The following is a 23694-nucleotide window of genomic DNA, read 5'->3' as shown; positions in this document are numbered from 1 at the left end:
ACCATTACAATTATTGGCAACATCAATCAAACAGTACGTTCTGCTGGTGTAACATTCGCAAACTATTTCAAATACTTCGACAATGCTAAATCGTATACAATCTTACACAATATAATTATTGTTATTCTGCTAAACCCACCTTAAATCAAACCTTGATTTTATTAAAATTTTTTCCCCCCAATAGTGTTTAGTTATATTAATCTCAAGGGAGTAAAAAAAAAAATTAATTGAATAAATTGCTTGGAAAACAACTAATTAATTCTCGTCTCGTAACTCTTGTCTTCGTTCTCATTTTAATTTCCTTGTTAATATTATTGTTACGTTTTCATCACAACCTTTACACTTCGGCATTTTGTTTTGTTTATAATACATTCAAAGCTTTTTGTTGTCCTTGTGGTTAATAAATCAATATCGCTGCTATAGGGAAAACAAAAATATTTCCGTATTATTTATAAATATAATATCAAACATCTAATAATTTAGATATATATTTTTAATTGGTATCTGTTTATTATTGGATTATTAAGAAATAATATCTGCAATAGTATATTAATTCTAATCATATAAAAACGATTTATTAACTACACACACCCACACATATATATATATTTATTATTGTTAAACAAGAAAGTTGTTGACAGCGACTTCGAAGTTTCGGTTCGCTAATCTATCGTCGTTTTCTACTTTATAAAAGTACATAGTAACCCATCAGATTTAATGTAAAATTGTTTTTATTATAACTGAATACGCGCGCGCGCGCCTATACACCTATCTCGGTGTAGTTTGTTTGGACATGAAAAATAACTTTTCTAAATTTAATTCGCGTAGATATTTTGATATTGACTCAGCTTAAGTCTGAATTAAACATCAACTATATGTATTCTCACAATAATAGACAAAATAAATTATTTTAGTAGACCAATCCATCCACCCACACAACCTACTTCCTAGTGTAAACCTCTTTTCACTAATTAAGGCCCAGGAGAGGCTGGTAAATTAGCATGACCATCCCGTTATCCATATGTTTTTCTCGGAGTTCTTGTTCATCAATCAATTCTGTTATTCAGTTCGGTGATATATATTTATATTTACAAGCTGATTTAAAACAGTCAGTCTTAAAAGGAGTATTCTGCTTTCTACAATCAATTACCATGGTTCAAATACACATACTACCATTTATCGATAATAGTAATAATAATTTTGGTACAAGGCCAGCAATTTCAGGGGAGGGGTAAGTCGATTACATCAATCCAAATGCTCAACTGGTACTTATTTTATCGACCCTAAAAGGATGGGAAGGAAAGTCGACTAAGATGGAGTTTGAACTCCGAACGTGAAAACAGACAAAATACCACTAAGCATTCTGCCCTGTGTGCTAATGATTCTGCCAGCTCGTTGCAATAATAATAATAATAATAATGATATTGATTTCTTTTACTGGCCACAAGGCCCTAAGACATAGAGGACAATATCAAAGGATGAGTTACAACACACAAAAACAAGTGGGGTTTGCCTTGATCAAAGGGAGACACTACCTCATTAAAAGATATAACAAAGGATATGTAGTAGAAATTAGAGAAATAAATAATTAGAATCCCCAATAGCAGGCCAGTCCATTTAGGATGATTCAGGATAGATCCCATGCAAAAATTCTAGTCTGCTATCCCCAAGGCATGAGAAAGTGCCCTCTTCCTACTTTTTACCTCGTGCTTAGAAAAGCATACTCAGTTGATCTGTTCAGTCTCACTAGTCTTGCCACTTTCTGATCCATTCTGTCTCATTAGTCTTGCCACACTCGTTCGCTTTTGATAACCACATTAGAATGCAGCACTTCCCTCTCTGCCCTCATTGAAGAAATTGATGAGGGCTTGGCAAGATAGGTAAGTGCATGTCTTGAAACCTTTCAGATCAGTTCACCACATGGCCTCTTTTGCCACAGCCACTGAGCAGAGAAAGATCTGCCTTCCTTCTCTGCTAAAGAAAGCTGATGTGTTGATCTTCGCTATAGACTCAGCAGACACCTGAATTCGTCTTGCACAAGACTGCAGCTGCCCTACACAAGCCCACAACTCTCTAATGCATTGACAATGAATGATTGCATGCAGGACGGTTTTGTCTCCTTGCATACATCTCGAGCAGATGTGGCTGTTGGCTCTTCCATGCCTGAAGAGCTTGTCTCAAACAGGCAATGCCAAAGACTTTTGGAAATTGTCCATGATCTTCGACTCCAAGGTCCTCTGGAAGAGACTACTCAGACTTTTCTCATCGGTGCCCAGAGTCAATCCTAGACCATTGTTACTTATACCCTCGACCAGCCTCCTATAGAATTCTTGAGTTGTTTTCTTGCTAACAGTTTTGTCCAGCTGGTACATTGCAGCGAGTGCCTAGCAACATTCTAGATACCAAACGTCCAACCTTGGTCTGTGTTTGACCAATGACTGCAGCTCTATTAATGAGATGAGTGGTACGAAGGGTGCTCTCACCAGTTCACCCTTATTTTTGTCACTGTTGTTCACACAATCACAGTGATTTTGACATTTATGTAGATGTGTCAGCTTCAATGCATGATGCCTCATCATCAAAGATGGCATCATAAGATCACCTTAGTGTAGGTGTTGACAGCTGATGGATTTTCTGATTAGCAGAGCCTGACCCTTCTATAAGAATTAAAAAATGCAAGCACTCCTCTCTGGTCAAAGTTTTCTTGGGACAAGGTACAATGGCTAGGTGGAAGTAGTGATGAATACCTATATTGCCTTGTAGTATACTATCAAGGCAATATATGCATTCGCTCCTTCCACCCTGACCTTTCAGAGACAGCTTCCTTTCTGCCCATTTCTGGGTGAGCTTGGTCACCTTGGTCATGACTTCTTCCCATTTCATATCTACCTGGAGATCTGGTTTGAACCAGATTCCAAGCACTTTCACCACACCCTCTGTCCAGTCACAGAAATCACTGCTAATCATATGGACTTGCCTCTCCAAGAGCCTGATTGCAGACCTACTGGTTTGTCCTGGTTTGTGGGTGCTCCTGTACATTCCTGACATTCTTTCAGTAGATTGTTGATTGTTTCTATATCTGAAGAGTCTGATACCATGACAGTTATGTTGTCCATGTATGCAGACACAGCTCACCTGTGGCCTAGTTCCAGCAGGATACCCCTCAAATTCTCCAGCCTTTGCAACAAGGGTTATAAAGCTAAAACATATAAAAGTAGGGAGAGAGAGGACATCCTTGGCAAACTGAGTATTCAATGCCGAAAGGTTCCAAGAGGTGGCTGTTTAATTTGACGACCAAGCAGATACCAAACTATAATATTATATCCCTATATCACTATAATATTATTTTCTACTATAGGCACGAGGCCTGTAATTTTGGAGAGGGAGCTAGACAATTACATCAACCCCAGTGCTCAACTAGTACTTCTTTTATTGACCTTGAAAGGATGAAAGGCAAAGTTGACCTCAGTGGAATTTGGATTCCGAAAATAAAGACAGCCAAAATGCCATTAAGCATTTTGTCCAGCTACTATAAATTCTGCCAGCTCACTGCTTTACTAACAATAATAATCCTTTCTACTGTAGACACATCGATTCCAGTATATGACTAGTACTTATTTCATTGACCCTGAAAGGGATGAAAGGTAAAGTCTACCTTAGTGGAATTTGAACTTAGAACATAAAGATAGACAAACTACTGCTGAGCCTTTTGTCTGATGTATTAACAATTTTGCCAACTCTTTACCTTAATAATAATAATAATAATAATATTAATGAGAAAAATGAACCAGGACTTCGAAAGATGCATGCACACATATACAATCAGTTTGTTGAGTAGTGTATATCTGGAGATATATATATATGTGTGTGTGTTTGTGAGTGTTTGATGGGCGAGGGACATAAAAATGATAGATATTGAGCTATTTTTATCTTTTATCTTTCACTTGTTTCAGTCATTAGACTGAGTCCATGCTGGAGCCCTGCTTTAAGGGGTTTTAGTCAAAGAAATCAACCTCAGGACTTATTCTTTGTAAGCCTAGTACTTATTCTATTGGTGTCTTTTGCTGAACCACTAAGTTATGGGGATATTAACACACCAACATCAGTTGTCAAGTGGTGGGAAGACAAACACAGACACAAACATATATATATATATATATACGAGAGAAAAGTTGGACATAAGAAGCATCTGATGTGGTGTGCAAGAGAGACGACTGCACTGGTATGGTCATGTGTTGCATATGGATGAGGACAGCTGTGTGAAAAAGTGTCACACCCTAGCAGTAGAGGGAACCTGTGGAAGAGGTAGATCTAGGAAAACTTGGGATGAGGTGGTAAAGCACAACTTTCAAACATTGGGCTTCACAGAGGCGATGATGAGCAACCGAGACCTTTGGAGATATGTTTTACTTGAGAAGACCCGGCAAGCCAAGTGAGCCCATAACCGACCCATTTAAGAGTACCCTTCAATCATTGGGCTATAAACTGTGCTTGCAAAGACCTGTTGAGTTAAGTGAAGTCATTGTTGTAGCTGATGCCAGTACAGCCTGACTAGCACCCATACCAGTGGCACGTAAAAAGCACCATTCAAGTGTGGTTGATGTCAGTGCTGTCTGACTGGTCCCATGCTGGTGGCACATAAAAAGCACCATTTCAACCTGGCTGTTGCCAGTGGCATGTAAAAAGCACCCACTACATTCTCGGAGTGGTTGGCATTAAGAAGGGCATCCAGCTGTAGAAACCTTGCCAGATCAGATAGGAGCCTGTTGCAGCCTTCTGGCTTGCCAGCCCTCAATCAAACTGTCCAAACCATGCCAGCATGGAAAGCAGACGTTAAATGACGATAATGATGATGATGATAATTATATATATATATATATATATATATATATACACATACATACATACAACGTAAAAAGTACCATTCGAATGTGGTTGTTGCTAGTGGCATGTAAAAAGCACCCACTACATCTTCACCACTCTGAGAGTGTAGTAGGTGATTTTTACATCCCACTGGCACAAGGGCCAGTCAGGTAGCACTGCAATGACCATATTCGAATACAACAGATTTCTTTCAGTTTTCATCTACCAAATTCACTTGCAAGTGTTTGGTGGGTCCTATAGTAGAAGACATTTGCCCAAGGTGCCTATTAGTGGGACTGAACCTGGAACCATGTGGTTGGGAAGCAAGCTTGTTACCACATAGCCATGCCTTTATTTGACACTTATTCCTTAATATTATTTATTTTGGAATATATGAAAAAAAAAAAAACTGGACAGAAACTGCAAATGCTTTACTAAAGCATGCTTTATGACATGATATGTATGATATAATAATTGCAAGGTATAGTCTTTGTTGTAGTAGAGGTAGAAAAGGTAGAGAGAGAAGTGAATTTTTAATGATGGAGACAGGTACACTTGTCTGATGACAAAAACTATGCATTACAAGCATGGAAGTGCAAAATATACGATGTTGAATGTGAAGAATGTATGAAAAAGAGGGTGTTCCTTGTGCTGAGCCTTTAGAGGCATTGGCAATTCAAGATGAAACCAGTATAATAGATAGATTAATAGAGCAATGAAGGCAGGGAAAGCTGCTGGTCCATTGGGTACATTCACTGGGATGCTCAATGTATCTGGCAAAGTAGGTTACCTGTTAACCATCTGAATAGTTAATCAAGTAAAATAGGTGGTGAGCTGGCAGAAACATTAGCACGCTGGGGGAAATGCTTAGCGGTATTTCGTCTGCTGCTATGTTCTGAGTTCAAATTCCGCCAAGGTCGACTTTGCCTTTCATCTTTTCAGGGTCGATTAAATAAGTACCAGTTACGCACTGGGGTCGATATAATCAACTTAATCTGTTTGTCTGTCCTTATTTGTCCTCTCTGTGCCCCTTGTGGGTTGTAAAGAAATAGGTATTTCGTCTGTCTTTACATTCTGAGCTGAAATTCCACTGAGGTTGACTGCCTTTCATCCTTTCGGAGTTGATAAATTAAGTACCACTTGCATACTCGGGTCGATCTAATCAAATGCTCCCTCCCCCAAAATCTCGGGCCTTGTGCCTAGAGTAGAAAAGAATGCGTAAGCTTGCAAGGAATGAAGCTAGTATGCTCCGCTGGATGTGTAATGCCAGTGTGCATACTCAGCAGTGTAAATACCTTGAGAGAAAAGTTGGACCTAAGAAGCATCAGATGTGGTGTGCAAGAGAGATGACTGTGCTGGTATGGTCACGTGGCTGGAAAGGATGAGGATAGCTGTGTAAAAAAGTGCCACATCCTAGTGGTTGAGGGAACCTGTGGAAGAGGTAGACCCAGGAAGACCTGGGATGAGATGGTGAAGTACGACCTTCGAACATTAGACCTCACCGAGGCAATGACTAGTGACCGAGACTTTTGGAAATATGCTGTGCTTGAGAAGACCCGGCAAGCCAAGTGAGACCATAACCGTGGCCTATGCCAGGGGTGTAACTAGCCCACTTATGTATACCTTTCCTTCTGGGGACACTAAACTCTGCTTGCGAAGACCTGTTGATGCAAGTGAAATTGAAATCAAATTCAATGACTGGCATCCGTGCTAGTGGAGTGCTAAGAGCACCATCAAAGTGTGATTGTTGCCAGAGTAACAAACTGGCTTCTGTGCCGGTGGCATAGCACTATTCAAGTGTGACGTTACCAGCGTCACCTTACTGGTACTTGTGCCGTGAAAAAATATGCGAGCGAGGTCATTGGCAGTGCCACTGGACTGGCTCCTGTGCAGGTGGCATGTAAAAAACACCATTTGAGCAAGGCCATTGCCAGTACTGCTTGACTGGCCCTCGTGCTAGTGGCACGTAAAAGCACCCACTACACTCTCGGAGTTATTGGCATTAGGAAGGGCATCCAGCTGTAGAAACTCTGCCAGATCAGATTGGAGCCTGGTGTAGCCATCTGGTTTGCCAGTTCTCGGTCAAATCGTCCAACCCATGCCAGCATGGAAAGCAGACGTTAAACAATGATGATGATGATGAAATCTTAATGACTTGGGTAGCAATAACATTATAAACTACTGCAAGAGCAAAAGATATGCTTGAGAGAGGGGAAATTACAGAGATATCGAGTTGTTTGAGCAAGCTTCTGAAGGTTATGTAGAGAATCTTAGCACAAATGATCAGGAACAGAATTATAGTAGCTTGGATAAGAGTAGATTTGAAAAAGTTCAGTGAACTATAGACTCTGCTGACAGCAAAAGTCTTCACCTTCAGTGTGAAGAGATTGTATGATACATATATTTGAACTGTAATGCTGCATGGTAGTGAAATGTAGATCTTGAATGCAGAAGACTGGCAAAGTTTAAAAAGAAATAAAGCAAATATGTCCAATGGCCATATAATGTCAGTGTGTATGGATGCCAGAGTATAAATTGAGCTGAGAGATATCATGGTGGTATAAGATGAATCAGATGTACATAAGAGAAGGATGTGTACGTATGAGTATGTGAGGTGTATGGATGATGATTTTCTGCTTAAGGAAGTGGCAATTGTTTAAAGTTAGTAGAACTTGTGGAAGAGGGGAGCCAAAGAAGACTTGGAATAAAGACTAATCTGAAAGTACTGCATTTCTTTGAGGTAACAAAGAATTATATTGATTGCTGATACACTGCAAAAGACCAGACCACCTATGATAAAGGAAGCATTGAGGGCAGTGATAAGGTTGGGGTTATAGATATGTGCCCTTTTTTTCACTGCCAGCCTTCACATCCCTGACCATCTCATCTCATCTGCCTGTCCTTCACCTGTGTCTGAGGAGATTCTATCAGACCATTCTTATCATTCTATCTGTTGCCTTCTTTTCCTCCTCCATCCATCACTCACTTCAGTCATCTTATCACTCATACCCACTCCCATCTCTCATTTCCCTAGACATCTGTGATGTGGTAAGCAACAAAATGTATTCCCTATCACCATCCTCAACACTGATACACCATCATTCACCGGCCCCTATGTATAAAAGCCCATCTTCCTCACTCTTCCACACTCTTCTATATCTATGTGTAAGAGGCTGCATCAACTCATCTTTTCCCAATAAACTTCACTCTTTCTGTATAGAAACTTCTAAAACAGTTCTCCAGTGTTGCCATAATACTCTTCTCTCCAGCTGCACATATCAAGAAAATATTGCTGCCTCCTCCCATAGCTAAATCTGAACAGCATGCAATTAGAACCCACTTGACTAAGTATCACTATCACTCAGCATATCTCTGAGTGGATACACATGCTCAACATTATAAAGATATGCTAACCTTCCTCTTCAGAGTCAGAAAATACGCCAGACCCTGGCAATATTTTTTTCTTTATTGCCCACAGGGGGCTAAACAAGGACAGACAGAGGGATTAAGTTGATTACATCAACCTCCAGTGCATAACTGGTACTTATTTAATTGGCCCTGAAAGGATGAAAGGCAAAGTCGACCTCAGCGGAATTTGAACTCAGAACGTAACGGCAGATGAAATACCTATTTCTTTACTACCCAGAAGGGGCTAAACACAGAGTGGACAAACAAGGACAGACAAACGGATTAAGTCGATTACATCGACCCCAGTGCGTAACTGGTACTTAATTTATCAACCCCAAAAGGATGAAAGGTAAAGTCGACCTCGGCGGAATTTGAGCTCAGAACATAATAGGCAGATGAAATACCATTAAGCATTTCGCCCAGCATGCTAACAATTCTGCCAGCTCACTGACCCTGGCAATATCGAACCTCTATGTAACTCAGGTGAGACCTTAATAGTGTGCTGCTCTCCTATCTTGGAATGGTACCACTACTACAAACTTGGACATTCTTCTTTACTCCCAAATAAAGGCTACTCAATTGGTTGACACAAATTTATTCTCAACTATCTTCAGCTGCTCTTTCAGATATGTTCTGCTCATTCTCTCTACTTTTCATATTACTTTCAAATTTTGGCCCAATGTCAGCAATTTCAGCGGAGAGGGTTAAGTTGATTACATCAACCCCAGTGCTCAACTGATAGTTATTTTATTGATCCTGAAAGGATGAAATGCAAAATCAACCTCTGCAGTATTTGAACTCAGAATGTAAAGACAGACGAAATTCCACAAAACACTCGTCTGGTGTGTTAACGAATCTGCCAGCCTGCAACCTTCTCTCTGCTCTCTACTTTTCATATTACAACCATAGTTGTGTCTGCTTTTCAGTGCTGGTTAATCTCATAGCCACCCCCACTCAGGCATTTCTAACTCATTTCTTTCTCCTCCTCTCATCATCAGTATTGTATCCTGACTCCATGCTAACTACAAATCTCAGTCTTGGCTCCCTCAGAATGTTATCCTCAGAAATTATCTCTCTGCTCATATTTTGATTTGTAACAGTTCAAGTGGAACATAAACAGCATCAGTTTCACCAGTCTCAGAAGGCCTGCAAATAGAATGGGCACTGCCTTTTCCTCCAGATCAAACCACTACTTCCTCCAGAGAAAAAAACCCCAAAAAGCAACTGTTCACTTTGTAACCGTGTGATTTGAAGTTCAGTCCCACAGTGTAGCACCTGGGACTATTGTCTTCTACTTTAGTAGAAGCCAATGGCTTCTTGTGAGTGGACTTCATAATCAGAAACAGTGTGGATGCCTGTTGTGTGTGTGTGTGTATGTGTGTGTTTGCATGTGTGTGTGTTTGTGCATGTGTGTATCTGTTTGTTCTTCCCTGTCCACCATATAACTACAGGTGATGGTTTGTTTACGTTCCTGAAACTTAGTGGTTTGGCAAAGGAAACTGATAGAATAAGTACCAGATGTAAAACCTTTTAAGGCTGTGCCCCAGCATACCTTCCATCCAGTGACTGAAACAACTAAAAAAAAATAAGTAATAAAAGAAGCCTTCTTTGTATGTGGCAGAACTGAGTGTCAGTGTCCTGTTATTCTTTTTGTTTTTGCGCCTGTCATCCTGCTAGGCAGATATACTTAGTTCTTTGAATAGTGAACAGTACTAAACAAAGCCATAGGATTTAAACTCTTGAATTTTGACTAAGAAAAATGACTAGGTTAATATTATTTTCTCTACTGTTAACCCTTTAGCATTCAGATTAGTCTTACTCATTCATTTGTCCTGAATTAATCATGCATTATTTTGTAGCTTTGAGATTTGATAAGGTGATTGCTTAGTTTTAGATAGACATTGTAGAGTAGGTGTGAGAGACTAGATCTGGCTGATTTTAACATAAAGCAGGTAGAATATTTTGGCCTGATGTGACCAGTTTAACCTTTTAGTATTCAGATTAATTTATAAAATGTAATGCTTATCTTTATCCACATCTAAAAAAATTAATCACGTATTATCTTGTAGCTTCAAGATTTTGAAGATGTGATCATTTATTTTCAGAATTACATTGTAGGGTAAGTGGGAGAGGCTGGATCTGGCCAGTTTGAACATAAAACACGTAGAACATTTGGGCCAGATATAATGGCTTGTTTAAATGCTAAAGGATTAATGTGGAATAACCTGAATTTCAGTGCAAGACTTGTCTTGCAAAATTTTTCTACAACAGTTTTTCATAAGATGATTAATATTAAGAACAAAAAAAATTATTCTAACATTGTACATTATCCGCAGTGTTTCCAATTTAGCACTAGCCAATTTCCTTCCTTATCTAGTTATTCCATTCACCTTGTACTTGTTTCATTCACTGGACCTTGGCCAGGCTGGAGCACCACCTTGAAGGGTTTAGCTGAACAAGTTGACCCCCTGTATTTATTTTTCATTTTACACTTGGTATTTATTGTTAGTCTATTTTGTTAAACCATTAAGTTTGAGGGATGTAAACAAACCAACAGTAGTTGTCAAGCTGTGTATGTGGGAGGAAACACACATGCAAAAACAAACACACGCAGACATGCATGCATGATGAGCTTCCACACAGTTTCCATCTGCTAAGTTTATTCACATGGCATACAAGGTTCTTGTCCAAAATGTCAGGCAGTGGGACTGAACCTGGAACCATATGGTTTCAAAGCAATCTGTTAACTACAGAACCATGCCTGTGCCCACCTTTTATCTTTTACTCATTTGACTGTAACCATGCTTGGGCTCTGCCGTGAAGAATTTTTAGTCAAATAAATGAACCCTAGGACTTTTTTTTTAAGCCTGGTACTTATTCTATCCATTCTTCTGATGAACCGCTAAGTTACAGGAACATAAACTCACCAACACCAGTTGTAAGGCAGTGGTGGGGACTGAACCTGGAACCATGTGGTTGGGAAGTAAACTTCTTCTTATGCCAGTACCCATGTTGATAGTGATGAAATGTTTGTTAAGTTACTACTGAAATAGAAGAGTGTAGTAGTTTGCTTGAAGCATTGAGATTCAAGAAAGATTGAATTAATGGAAAGCATCTTACAATGCAAAAAGAATGTATAATTTTTTAATTCCTTACATTCTGGGCAACACATCTTTTCACAGACTAAAACAGTTGCAGTAAATATCTCTTAAAGTAAAAATGGTTGTTTACTCTTGGTTGCTATGCTGATGGTATCAGCTGTGATACCAATGTTCATACTGGTAGTAGCAGTAGTAGTAGGGTGTGTGTGTATGTGTGGAAGAGGAGGAAAAATAGTAACTATTTCAGTAATAGCTATAGTAGTGAAATGCTTAAGTGAACATGGGGAATTTAACTGCATTCAACATCACCATTTTTGTGTCTGCTTTTCCTTGCTGTCATGGGCTGGACAGGACTTATTTGAGGCAGTATTATTTTACTGTGTTGGGTGCTCTTCCTGGCTTCAACCTTTTCAGTCACCTCTTAGAACACACAAGGACAGAGTGTACCTTTTTACCAAAAGCTAGCATACAGGAATGCATCTGGCACTCCGTCAGTTATGACAACGATGGTTCCAGTTGAGCCAATCAACATAACAGCCTGCTTATGAAATTAACGTGCAAATAGCCAAAGTACTCCACAAACAGGCATACCTTTAATCCCTTGATGCTAGTATTACCTGAAGCATGCAAGACACTGCTCCGGTTTTTCTATCTAATGAAGCCATACAAGTGCCAATGAGCCCGTATCTATTTACGTTCACCATTACAATAACATAGCATTGTACATTTACGTCTAGCCGTTTATGAAAATGAACTATGTGAGGCTATCTATCATAATATGATATACACGAGTTATTCTGCTCAAGTTAAAAAAATAGCTTGCGTATGGCACAACTCAAAACACGGTATTATGCATGTAAAGTATCCACATGTCATTGGTCTACTTGAACATAACCTAAAATAGCTAAGATAATGCACAGGACAGCGAGCGAGTGCACCTCAAGTGATAAAGTACACAATAGCGAGCGTAAACATACGTCAACCGCTAAAAAGTCTGTGATAGATATTGGGCAGCTCTACATCAAATATTTACGTTAACTGCAGGTAGGCAAGCAAGAGTGTGATCACATATTTGCGTCAACCGTTGTCAAGGGGTTAAGATAGTCCTGAGGGAGATTTGGCATGGCACAGAATGCAACAAGGCTGGCCCTTTGAAATACAGGTACTATTCATTTTCATCAGCTGAGAGGACTAGATCAGTACTCCGCAACCTTTTTTTCACTTGCAGCACACTAATATTCGTTTCAAAAATCGGTAGCACACCTGAACTAAAAATATAATTAAAAGTTTAGAGAGAAAAAAATTATATTCGGGTTACATTGTGGCACACCTAGCATCGTCTTGTGGAACACCAGTGTGCCATGGCATACTGGTTGCAGAGTACTGGACTGGAGTAACATGAAATAAAGTGTCTTGCTCAAAAACACAACCTGCCATTGGGAATCGAACTCACGACAATACGATCAGAATCTGAATACCCTAACTACTAAGCCACATGCCGTTACTGCATTCAACATCATTATTTTTGTTTCTGCTTTTCCTTGCTGGCATGGGTCGGACAGGAATGTATTATACAGTAGAAGTAGCGGTTGAGCAGTTAGCATTTAAAATCTAGAAAAATGTTCCTCAGAAAGATTCCCAAAAATCTAGTTGTTGTTAAAAATATTGTTCTGTTGTGCAGATTGTGTGCATGTATGATTGTATATTTGTTCATTGTCATATAGTTCTTTTACCTGTTTCACTCATTAGACTGCAGCCATGCTGGGGCACCAACTTGAAGAATTTTGGTTGAACATATCACCCTCAGTACTCATGTGTTTTGGTTATTTCTTTAAAGTCTGATATTTATTCTATCAGTCTCTTTGCCAAACTGCTAAGTTATGGGGACATAAACAAACCAACACAGTTGTCAAGTGGTATGGGGATAGGGGTTCAAGCACAAATATATATTTCTTTACTACCCACAAGGGGCTAAACATAGAGGGGATAAACAAGGATAGACAAAGGGATTAAGTCATTTACATCAGCCCCAGTGCGAAACTGGTACTTAATTTATCGACCCCGAAAGGATGAAAGGTAAAGTCGACCTTGGCGGAATTTGAACTCAAAACGTAGCGGCGGACGAAATACGGCTACGCATTTCACCCGGCGTGCTAACGGTTCTGCCAGCTCGCTGCCATTCAAACACAAATATACACACACACATGTATATGATGGGCTTCCACATAGTTTCTGCCTACCAAATTCACTCGCAAGGCATTGATAGTCCTGGGGTTATAATAGAAGGTATTTGCTCAAGATACTGTACAGTAGAATTGAATCTGAAACAAATTATGCTTCTTAACCACACATCCATGCCCGCACCTATAGAAGCAGGTAATTTTGTTGAAATACACTACTTTTGTTTCATTTAATTTTGAAAATAATGAAGAATTTGGTAAAGTAACTTTGTCATTATCAAGCTGGTGTTTGGAACAAATTAACATGAAAATTTTAATGGAAGTTTTTAATTTAAATCATTTTAATGAAACAGGAGTAGTCTGAATTTGATAGGTAATCTAAGGTCTAAGGTGATTAGAAGTACATTTAGTGGCATTAGCTCATTGTCACACATCATCATCATCGTTTAACATCTGTTTTTCATTCTAGCATGGGTTGGACGGTTCAACAGGGGTCTGGGAAGCCAGGAGGCTGCACCAGGCTCCAGTCTGATCTGGCAGTGTTTCTACAGCTGGATACCCTTCTTAACACCAACCACTCTGTGAGTGTAGTGGGTGCTTTTTACGTGCCACTGGCACAGGGGCCAGAGGAGGCTGGCAAAGAGCCACGATCAATTGGTGCTTTTTATGTGTTACTGACACGGACGTCAGTCAGGTGGCGCTGGCATCAGCCATGTTCGGATGGTGCTTTTTACTTGCCACCGGCATGGGTATCACAACTACAATTTCCATCTGACTCTTATTTTGACGTTGGTGTACTTGACTCAATAGGTCTCCTCAAGCACAGCGGGTCACTCTACAATCCAAGGTTAGCACAGCAGGCCATCCTGCAAGCCATGAACTCACTTCATTTGTCGGGTCTTCGCAGTCAAAACATTATAAGATTGGGTGGTATAGGTATGTTATCTGATATATCACCCAGCAATAGGTAGAAGGTGCAATAACTTTGCAGTCTGTCAGTTTTAACCATAGATGAGAAAGGCATTGGTTGTTTACTCTAAACCTCAAATAGCTTTCCCAAATCCTCTGATATTCATGCATCACCTACAAGTCATATATTACCATTCCAGTTCAATGCTAGCAAGGAAAGACTTCATAGATCAATTTACATTGCCACAATTCAACTTCTTGAATTCTTCAATGTATTCACTTTTTGGATTAATTGTTTTCAATACTGCAGACCAAAATAGTTTCCTTGGTCCCCAGATTTTATCATTCAGTATCCAGTTCTTGCCAACTGCCTTTTAAAAGTTTCCTTTCAAAAGTACATTTTGTATTGTCTTTCTCTGCCAAGAGCAATTTTCCATAGGCTTTTGATTGTTACATATCATCATCATCATCACCATCATCGTTGTCATATTAACGTCCACTTTTCCAAGTTTGCATGAGGCAAAATTTTCTGAGACAGTTCTTTAACTGCTGGATGCCCTTCCTGTCACCAACCCTCTCCTGTTTTGAAGAAAGGTAATATTTCCTATGACCAGGCATGTTTCCATGGAAATCTAGAAATTAAGGACAATGTACAACAGTAACAATCATTTCCAGCAATTATGTGATATCAAGACTAGGAGACACAGTCTCATGTATACATACACACACATGATGTGCTTCTTTCTGTTTATCAATTCAAACTCACAAGGCTTTGACCAGCCTGCAGCTATAGGTGAAGACACTTGCTCAAGGTGTCACACGGTGGGTCTGCACATGGAACCAAATAGTTGGGAAGCAGGCTTCTTAATAACACAGCCATACATGTATTTATGTATATTTGTAATATATTTATGTATATATGCACACATATATACACACACTTCTCTTAAAAGTTTTCTTTGTAAAGCACACTCCATGTTGTTTCTCTATGCCATAAACATCTCTCCATAAACTTCTTACTAACATCACAGCTTTCTGCAAAATCTAGACATTAGTTAGTTATGACAGAATAAATATCTTTGCTACATTTATATCATCACATAGTCTACTTACATTGTTTAAATAATTTCCATAATTTGCAGATACTATGTTTGTATCTATTCTTCTTTACATTCTAACATCTTTACTTCCACACCAGCTCTACCCTTCTTTGTTATATATGAGCTTATGTGGTTATACAGTTCACTAGAAATAGCAGCTAAGTCTCTCTCAAATCATATCCTGCTAGCTTACAAAAAAAGAAGGTGGTGGGGTGAGGATACATGAGATATTGTAGTCATAGAAACCCCTTAAAAGATCAGCTGGTCACAGTTGAAATTCCCTTTGATCATTAGTCTGCTTGACCAGCATTCACATGGAGCTAAACGGCAACAACCATATTACTAGTTAACCTGATGTTAACTTGAAATGAATTGCATAATCAGGAATGTGAGACTGCTTGTTGATTATGATGGATTACCCACATGTGACACCAGACTCTTTCCTCCTATGTTGCAGTACAACCACCTACTTCCCTCCTCAAATATCTAAATTGTTTATTTGCATAGTCGGTGGTATTTTGAAATTCTGTTGTTTTGCACAGTAACTTTTGCTGTGGTTTTATGGTTGAATTATTTCACAGCTGTATGCAATAATGCAGACTAAACTTGTTTATTATTGTTGCACTGGTTTTTATTTTAAATGTATGTATCCGGTATGTTAGCACTGAAATGTACTAGGTGCATGCAGCAACCAAAAGCAAAACTAAGCACAAAGAAAAACAAAAACACTAAGTAAAAATTTTTTTAAAAGAATCATACTCTAAAAGAAAAAGATGGCACATATTTGACTAGTAATATACATATAAAAAAAAAACAACCAATCAACAAACTGCTGTCAGTGCTAATGACAGGTTTGGTGTGGCAACAAAAGCAACTGGATAGCAACTGTGAGGTTGCTGGCCAGCTCTCCTGACATGGCAGTCCAAGAGGTTCAAATCCAGAGAGCTATGGAGGCCACAATTCTTGGGCAGTCACTCTTGGGAGGTGAGGACCCTATAAGACTGATTAATGTCTTTCTGGAACATGCATATTTCTTTCTCTTCAGGTCCTCCTCTTGATTGAGAACTTGAATATGATGACCATGCCTTAATGCAGGTCATGGCATAGATCCTAAGATATTGGGGGAGGAGTGATGCAGCATGATATGGCTCTCAATACTTACAGCCCCAGGATGATAGATAAACCTGGTATTACCTGTGATAGTCTGATATCTTATCCTGGTGCAAGTTTACTTCTCATCCTTCACTTTGTGTTTCTGTACCCAACACTATATTCTACACTAGCAGAAATACCCATTGTTGACTGGGTTCAGAAAGTGTCTTAAAAAATTACACCCTGATTTATGAAAATACTGCTTCGATAATATTGAATGTTTTGTAGTGGAATATCCGCAAGTTCTTATTGCCAGGTTTCGGCCCAAAAAGTTATAATATTTTACTAATGGTTCTGCTGATAGTCTCTTCAGCTCTCTCTCTTTTCCTACACTGAGATTGCTTAGGTAGTCCAAATCTAATTTTTTCAGAGGCTTTGTAGTAGGGTGAATTAATCTATAAGACAGTGGACTTGACTCATGTTAGTAAACTTACGGAAGTCACCGACATGAAAATTGGTAAAAGTTATGGTTGAAAAGTTATTTTTACTACTATCCGGTGGTGCCTCGGGAAAAATAAGTTGACAAAAGCACAGCCATGGTTGTGACCAATGTCCTCCTAAAATTGCAGTGACATGCATGCTAATTTGTGGATGTGCATAAAGTACATTCACATACACACACACATCCTACCTTTTATAGATATAGATTACTACAGTCCACCTAGGTACAACCAGATCATCTGATAATGTTACTTGTGATAGACTGGTGTCCCATACTTCCTTTAGTGTTTTTGTACACAACACTTTACTCTTCATTACTATAGGCTTCCTAGATACAATAAAATCATTTGGTAATGTTATTTGTGACAGACTAGTGTCTTATCCTTGTAGTGGTTTATCTCTCTTTCTTTCTGCACTATATTCTACATTAACACAATACACATAGGTACCACAGCGCCATATTCTTCATTAGATATTCTCTCCTCATAGAAGTTTACCTCTTATCTCTTCTGTTGTCTTCTGTCTCATAATACTGTAGAAGCTGTATCTTGATCTATATATATACTAGAGTTGTCTATCTTGCCTAATGCTTAATATTTTAGTTATTATAATACTAATAGTGTTAGATATGATGATATACATAGCATTCTTTTACTTATTTCAGTCATTTGACTGCGGCTATGCTGGAGCACCGCCTTTAGTCAAGCAAATCAACAAATCAACCCCAATACTTATTCTATCTGTCCCTTTTGCTGAACCGCTAAGTTACAGGGGATGTAAACACACCAGCATTGGTTGTCAAGCATATAGACACACATATAAATATACATATATACGATGGGCTTCTTTCAGTTTCTGTCTACCAAATCCACTCACAAGGCTTTGGTCGACCCAAGACTATAGTAGGAGACGCTTGCCCAAGGTGCCACGCAGTGGGACTGAACCTGGAATTATGTGGTTGGTAAGCAAGCTACTTACCACACAGCCACTTTTGTTTTCTTGTCTAAGGTTTAACACTTTAGTTATGATATGGAAGGTATTAAATATGTTGGTTGTATGTGTGGCCTAGTGTTGATAGTATTTAGCTCAGGATGATAGGATCAGGGATTAATTCATGTGTTGTATCCTGGAACCAGTTGCTTCATTTCACATTGCTACCCAGCTGCAAATAAGTTCCACCCAAGTGTTGATGGAACCATCTCTTCCTCCAGCTGCCACACCCATGATATTTCACTGTGTCAATAGATGGGAGGGCCAAGAATGTGTTTGTCTATACTCCTGACGATTAGTATAAACAAACACAATTAATATAAACAAACAATTAGCAAAAGTATGGGACATACTACCAATTCATACTTGTTCCCAAATGATGTCTATGGTTTATATTGTTCTAAATTGCTATGATTATTATTTTTTTTTATATGATACTAAAATAAGAATAATAATAAAGCTAAAGTGAAGACCAAGTAAATTGTGCATGTGGTTAATTGACAAAAAAAATGACCATCCCCAAATATAACAGGAGTGGCTGTGTGGTAAGTAGCTTGCTTACGAACCACATGGTTCCAGGTTCAGTCCCATGGCATGGTACCTTGGGCAAGTGTCTTCTACTATAGCCTTGGGCTGACGAAAGCCTTGTGAGTGGATTTGGTAGATGGAAACTGAAAGAAGTCTTTCGTATATATATGTGTGTGTGTTTGTGTATCTGTGTTTGTCCCCCCACCATCGCTTGACAACCAATGTTGCTGTGTTTACGCCCCCCCCATAACTTAGCGGTTCAGCAAAAGAGACTGATAGAATAAGTACTAGGCTTACAAGTACAGTTATTGAATTATTAGACTAAAGGCGATGCTCCAGCATGGCTGCAGTCAAGTGACTGAAACAAATAAAAGAATATAGGCACTAGTGCAGCTGTGTGGTAAGAAGCTTGCTTCCCTTCTTTATAAGAATTGCATTCCCTCGTGTTCAGTACAATGTGTTTATCTATTATGGTAGTTTTGACTTTAAGAGTCCATCCTAGCGTGAGGCATTTATGTATAGTAATGCCCTTAATATAAATAAATATATTTGAGAGGAATAATTGATGGATTTTTTCCTTATGAGGTTTTTCATGCTAACTACTCGATAAGTTCTTATGAAGATTTTATCCTAGTTTTCAATTGTAAATTTAACCAGAATGTATTCAGTGCTGAATTTTATTCTGAATAAACATGTGTACCAAGATACAATTCGAAAAGCCCGCCTTTTACACAGATATATAAGTGTGAACAATTCTATGTACTATGCTGGATACATTTGGTGTTCATCTAGTATGTTGATTTTTTTGTTCATTTTTATGTGTCTTGATTATGCTTGCACTGACGATTCAAAAAGTGCATTCAGTGCACTAATTATGAAATCATATGATATGCAGCTGAATCTGGTTTTAAAATGCTCGCTTCAAGAGTTGCATTCTCTCGTGTTTGGTACATTGTGTTTGTTTATTATGGTAGTTTTGATTGAGTCCCTTCTAGCATGAGGCTTTTATGTATAGTAATGCCCTTAATGTAAATATATTTAAGAGGAATAATTGATGGATTTTTTCCGTATGAGGTTTTTCACGCTAACTACTTGATAAATTCTTATAAAGATTTTATCCTATTTTTCAATATATATATATAAATATATATATATATAAAATCCAAATAATGTTTGGATTATATTTTACTTCTTGTTTAACCTACATAATGGTTTTACAGTTGTGAAAGCAGAATTTTCTACACCTGAAGTATTCTAGTATTAGTCTGGAATCCTACCATGTTAATAGCGCAGTACTGAGATTAAGTGCTTCACTGGAAATACTCTATTTCTATACCCTACTAGGACCTTATATATATATATATAAATGAAATGTATCCACATGGATGATGATGCCGAATGTTGACCCAACAGAGGGACCAACAATCCGAATTGACAGTACCTTGGTAGATAAAGCAATTAAGAGTATGAAGACAGGGAAAGCCCTGGCCCATCAGGAATCACCGCAAAGATGCTTAAAATATCTGGTGGTGTCAGCTATAGTTTAGTCACCCATATAGTCAATCAGGTGATACATGGAGTCATATCCAGTGACTGGTGTAGCAGCACCATAGTCAACTGCTACAAAGGTAAAGGTGATGCATTAGATACAAATAATTACAGAGGTATCAAGTTGTTGGATCAGGTAATGAAGGTCACGGAGAGGGTCATAGCCTAACTAATTGGGAGAGAGTCAGTCTAGACGAGATGCAGTTTGAGTTTGTGCCAGGAAAAGTACCACTGATGCTCTATTTCTGGTGAGACAGCTGCAGGAGAAATACCTAGCCAAAGATAAGCCTCTGCACCTGGCTTTCAATCCTTATCTGGTGGTCAGTGAAGAAATTAGAGATAGATGAATGGTTAGTGAGAGCTATAGAAGCCATGTACAGGGATCTGTCAGTAAGATGAGGGTTGGCGACTAGTATAGTGAAGAATTTCGGGTAGGAGTAGGGGTCCACCAATGATCAGTCCTCAGCCCCCTTTTATTCTGAGTCCTCCAGGCAATAACAGAAGAATTTAAGACAGGTTGCCCCTGGGAGCTTCTCTATGCTGATGACTTTGCTCTGATAGCTGGGTCACTATCAGAACTAGAGAAGAAATTTCAGGTGTGGAAGCAAGGTCTAGAATCAAAGGGCCTTAGAGTTAATCTAGCAAAAACCAAAGTCTTAATAAGTAGGAAAGCAGACAAATCACAATTCCTTCAGGTAGATGGCCCTGCTTGATCTGTAGAAAAGGCATAGGTAGAAACTCCATAAGATATACCCGGTGTAAGCAATGGACACATAAGAGGTGCAGCAATATCAAAGGAAGGCTAACTGGGAAGATAGTTTTTGTGTGTGGCAAATGCTCAGGAGCAATAAACACTGAAAATGAGCCGAAAAAGAGCTTCTGTCACATGCCAAGGGGAAAAACTATAAGTAGTTAATAGCTTCTGTTATATAGGTGACCAAGTCAGTAGTGGGGGTAGATGCTCTGAGAGTGTAGCTAGAATAAGTATAGCCTGGGCAAAGTTCAGAGAGCTCCTACCTCTGCTGGTGACAAAGGGCCTCTAGCTCAGAGTAAAAGGTAGATTGTATGACATATGTGCAAACAGCCATGCTACATGGCAGTGAAACATGAGCTGTGACTGCTGAGGACATGCATAAGCTTACAAGGAATGAAGCTAGTATGAATTTTACAGCTGTCAAATACTAATGTCATCAAAACTAGTCCCAGCCAGTTTGCAAAATAGGTAGTCTTTCGTAGTCTTTAAATCACTGGTTCTCAACCAGGGTCCACACGGACCTTGGGTATTCGTGTAAGATTTTGCTGTTAAAATCTATGTGCAATAAATTGGTTATACTTGTACAATAAACAAAATATTTTAATAATTTTTGTTATACAATTCCCAATAATATTTAATTATCAAAATACAATGGGACTTTTTTTAAACATCGAATGTTTGTTAGGGTCCAGTCGAGTAAAATGGGAATCAATGGGGTCCCTAGGCAAAAAACGGTTGAGAACCACTGCTTTAAATGCTAAATCTTTCAGAAAAGAAAATCCAATTTGTTTGTCTTTAAAGTGCAAAATGTTCATTTTAATTAAGTTGTAAGATGTGTTTCTTGTGTATTAATACATCTTTATTTTTTTAATATTTTCTTTTTTTTTTACCGTAGGTTGCTATGGTTGAAATACAATTTGAAGAAAAATCACCATTGCCAGACTGTCTTCTAGTTGCGTTTAGTGTCTGCACAACATTACTTGTTGCTGTCCACTTAATAGCTCTGATGATCAGTACATGCATACTTCCTAATATCGAGGCTGTGAGTAACATGAATTCTTTCTCTGCTGTGAAAGAATCCCCACATGAAAAGATGCGATGGTATATAGAAATGGCTTGGGGATTCTCCACTGGTCTGGGAACTTTGCTGTTTCTTGTTGAAATTGCAATATTGTCTTGGGTTAAGTTCTATAAACCTAGCGTTAACGCGGCTATGGCATCCACAGCACTTGTCATTCCAGTTTTGATTCTATTTATTATATTTGGAATTCACTTCTACAAGCGCTTGGTCGCTCACAAGTATGAACATACTGAAAGAGAACTACAAGAATTGAAAGAACTTGTCATCAAGATAGACCAAGACATATCTTTACCAATCACTCCTGGTCGAGTATCACCTTGAGATTGTTAACTTCTTTGTTTTATTTTTCTCTTTTGATTACATACCACCTACTAAAATGTTCTGGATGCTATGGATTGTAAAATTCTACCATGAATGCAATCTATCTTTACCATGCCATTGTAATATGAAACTACATTGTGATATACTCATGATGGTATTTATTTCTTCCAAAAGCTTTTATTGTTGTTATTGTTGCTATTATTAGTTTATATATTTTTTGTTTATTTTGTTTTTATTGTTCATATTTTTATATATTAAAAAAAATTGTTTTTTTTTTATAATTTTATCATTATCTTTTATGAGATGAGAAAAATGATTTTGGTCTAGAAATATACTTTCTAAACTGCTTTCTGAATTGTGTGTCTGTGTGTGTGTAAGAGAAAGAGAGAGACAGATAGACATAGAAAGAGAGAGACAGATAGACATAGAAAGAGAGAGAGAGAGAAAGAGAATTTACATACTTCAGAAAATAGTTTATATTGTCTTGGAACTGTTATGATTTATATATATATATATATATATATATGCGCACACATATGTGTGTGTATATCTTGCTTTCCTTTTTCCTTTTTTAATGGATTGAATACTCCATGTTGAAAGTCGCAATGATGCAAATGATTTATATTTTCATAAAATATATATATATATAAATAGATATGTGTATATATTTTTCATGATGTATATATATAATAGAAAGAGCCATGTGAAAATAAAGAAAAATGATTGATTGGTTTTTAAATTGAATGAATTACTATTTTTTCTTAACTATACAGCTTGTGTATGCTTGTATATTTTGTGTGTGTGTGTGTGTATGTATGTGTGCGCTCACACACACTTCATGGAGTGGTTTAGTTCAGCTAATTATGGTTTAATCTCATCCAGCACCAAACTTTTTATTAAAAATTTTTCTGGATGAGCAACAACCCCTGTCTTTGTAAGGAATGGTTGTAAGTAACCAACTAGTGTATACTACAAGTAATTATGTTATCAGAACCAACAAATCTTAGTCTTGGTGAAGTACAGAATATATTTAGAGTAGTGACACTGTGTGGCCTAATGGTTAGCAGGATGGTTATAATCATGATTATACTGTTATGGTTTCAATTCCTGGGCCGTGTAGGAAATTGTGTCCTTGAGAAAGGTACTTCATTTCACATTGCTCTGGCCTACTCAGCTGTAATGAGAACCATCTAGGTGCCGGTTAGCAACTGTACGTCTGATGCTCTCTCTCTCTCTCTCAGCCTCTACCAGCCACACCTTGGATGTTCTACAGGCTCAAGGGGGCGGTACCAAGAAGGTATCTATCTCTGCTTGCAAC

At 38.3% G+C, this 23694-nt stretch overlaps 1 protein-coding gene across 2 annotated transcripts in view; it reads left to right on the top strand.

The window, feature by feature from the left end:
• Window positions 1–23059, top strand: part of LOC115222561 (protein orai-2-like) — a 49296-nt gene extending 26237 nt beyond the window's left edge. The window contains exon 5 of one of the 2 annotated variants that reach the window (XM_036511548.1): window positions 21870–23059. In XM_036511548.1, coding sequence (XP_036367441.1) covers window positions 21870–22376 — 507 coding nt within the window. In that variant the 3' untranslated portion in view covers window positions 22377–23059. The remainder of the gene's footprint in view (window positions 1–21869) is intronic. The other variant, XM_029792835.2, reaches the window with a different exon arrangement.
• The last annotated feature ends 635 nt before the right edge of the window (window positions 23060–23694 follow it).

The sequence above is a fragment of the Octopus sinensis genome, linkage group LG20, assembly GCF_006345805.1.
Source record: "Octopus sinensis linkage group LG20, ASM634580v1, whole genome shotgun sequence".
Classification (NCBI taxonomy): domain Eukaryota; kingdom Metazoa; phylum Mollusca; class Cephalopoda; order Octopoda; family Octopodidae; genus Octopus; species Octopus sinensis.
This window is presented reverse-complemented; position numbering and strand designations above follow the sequence as displayed.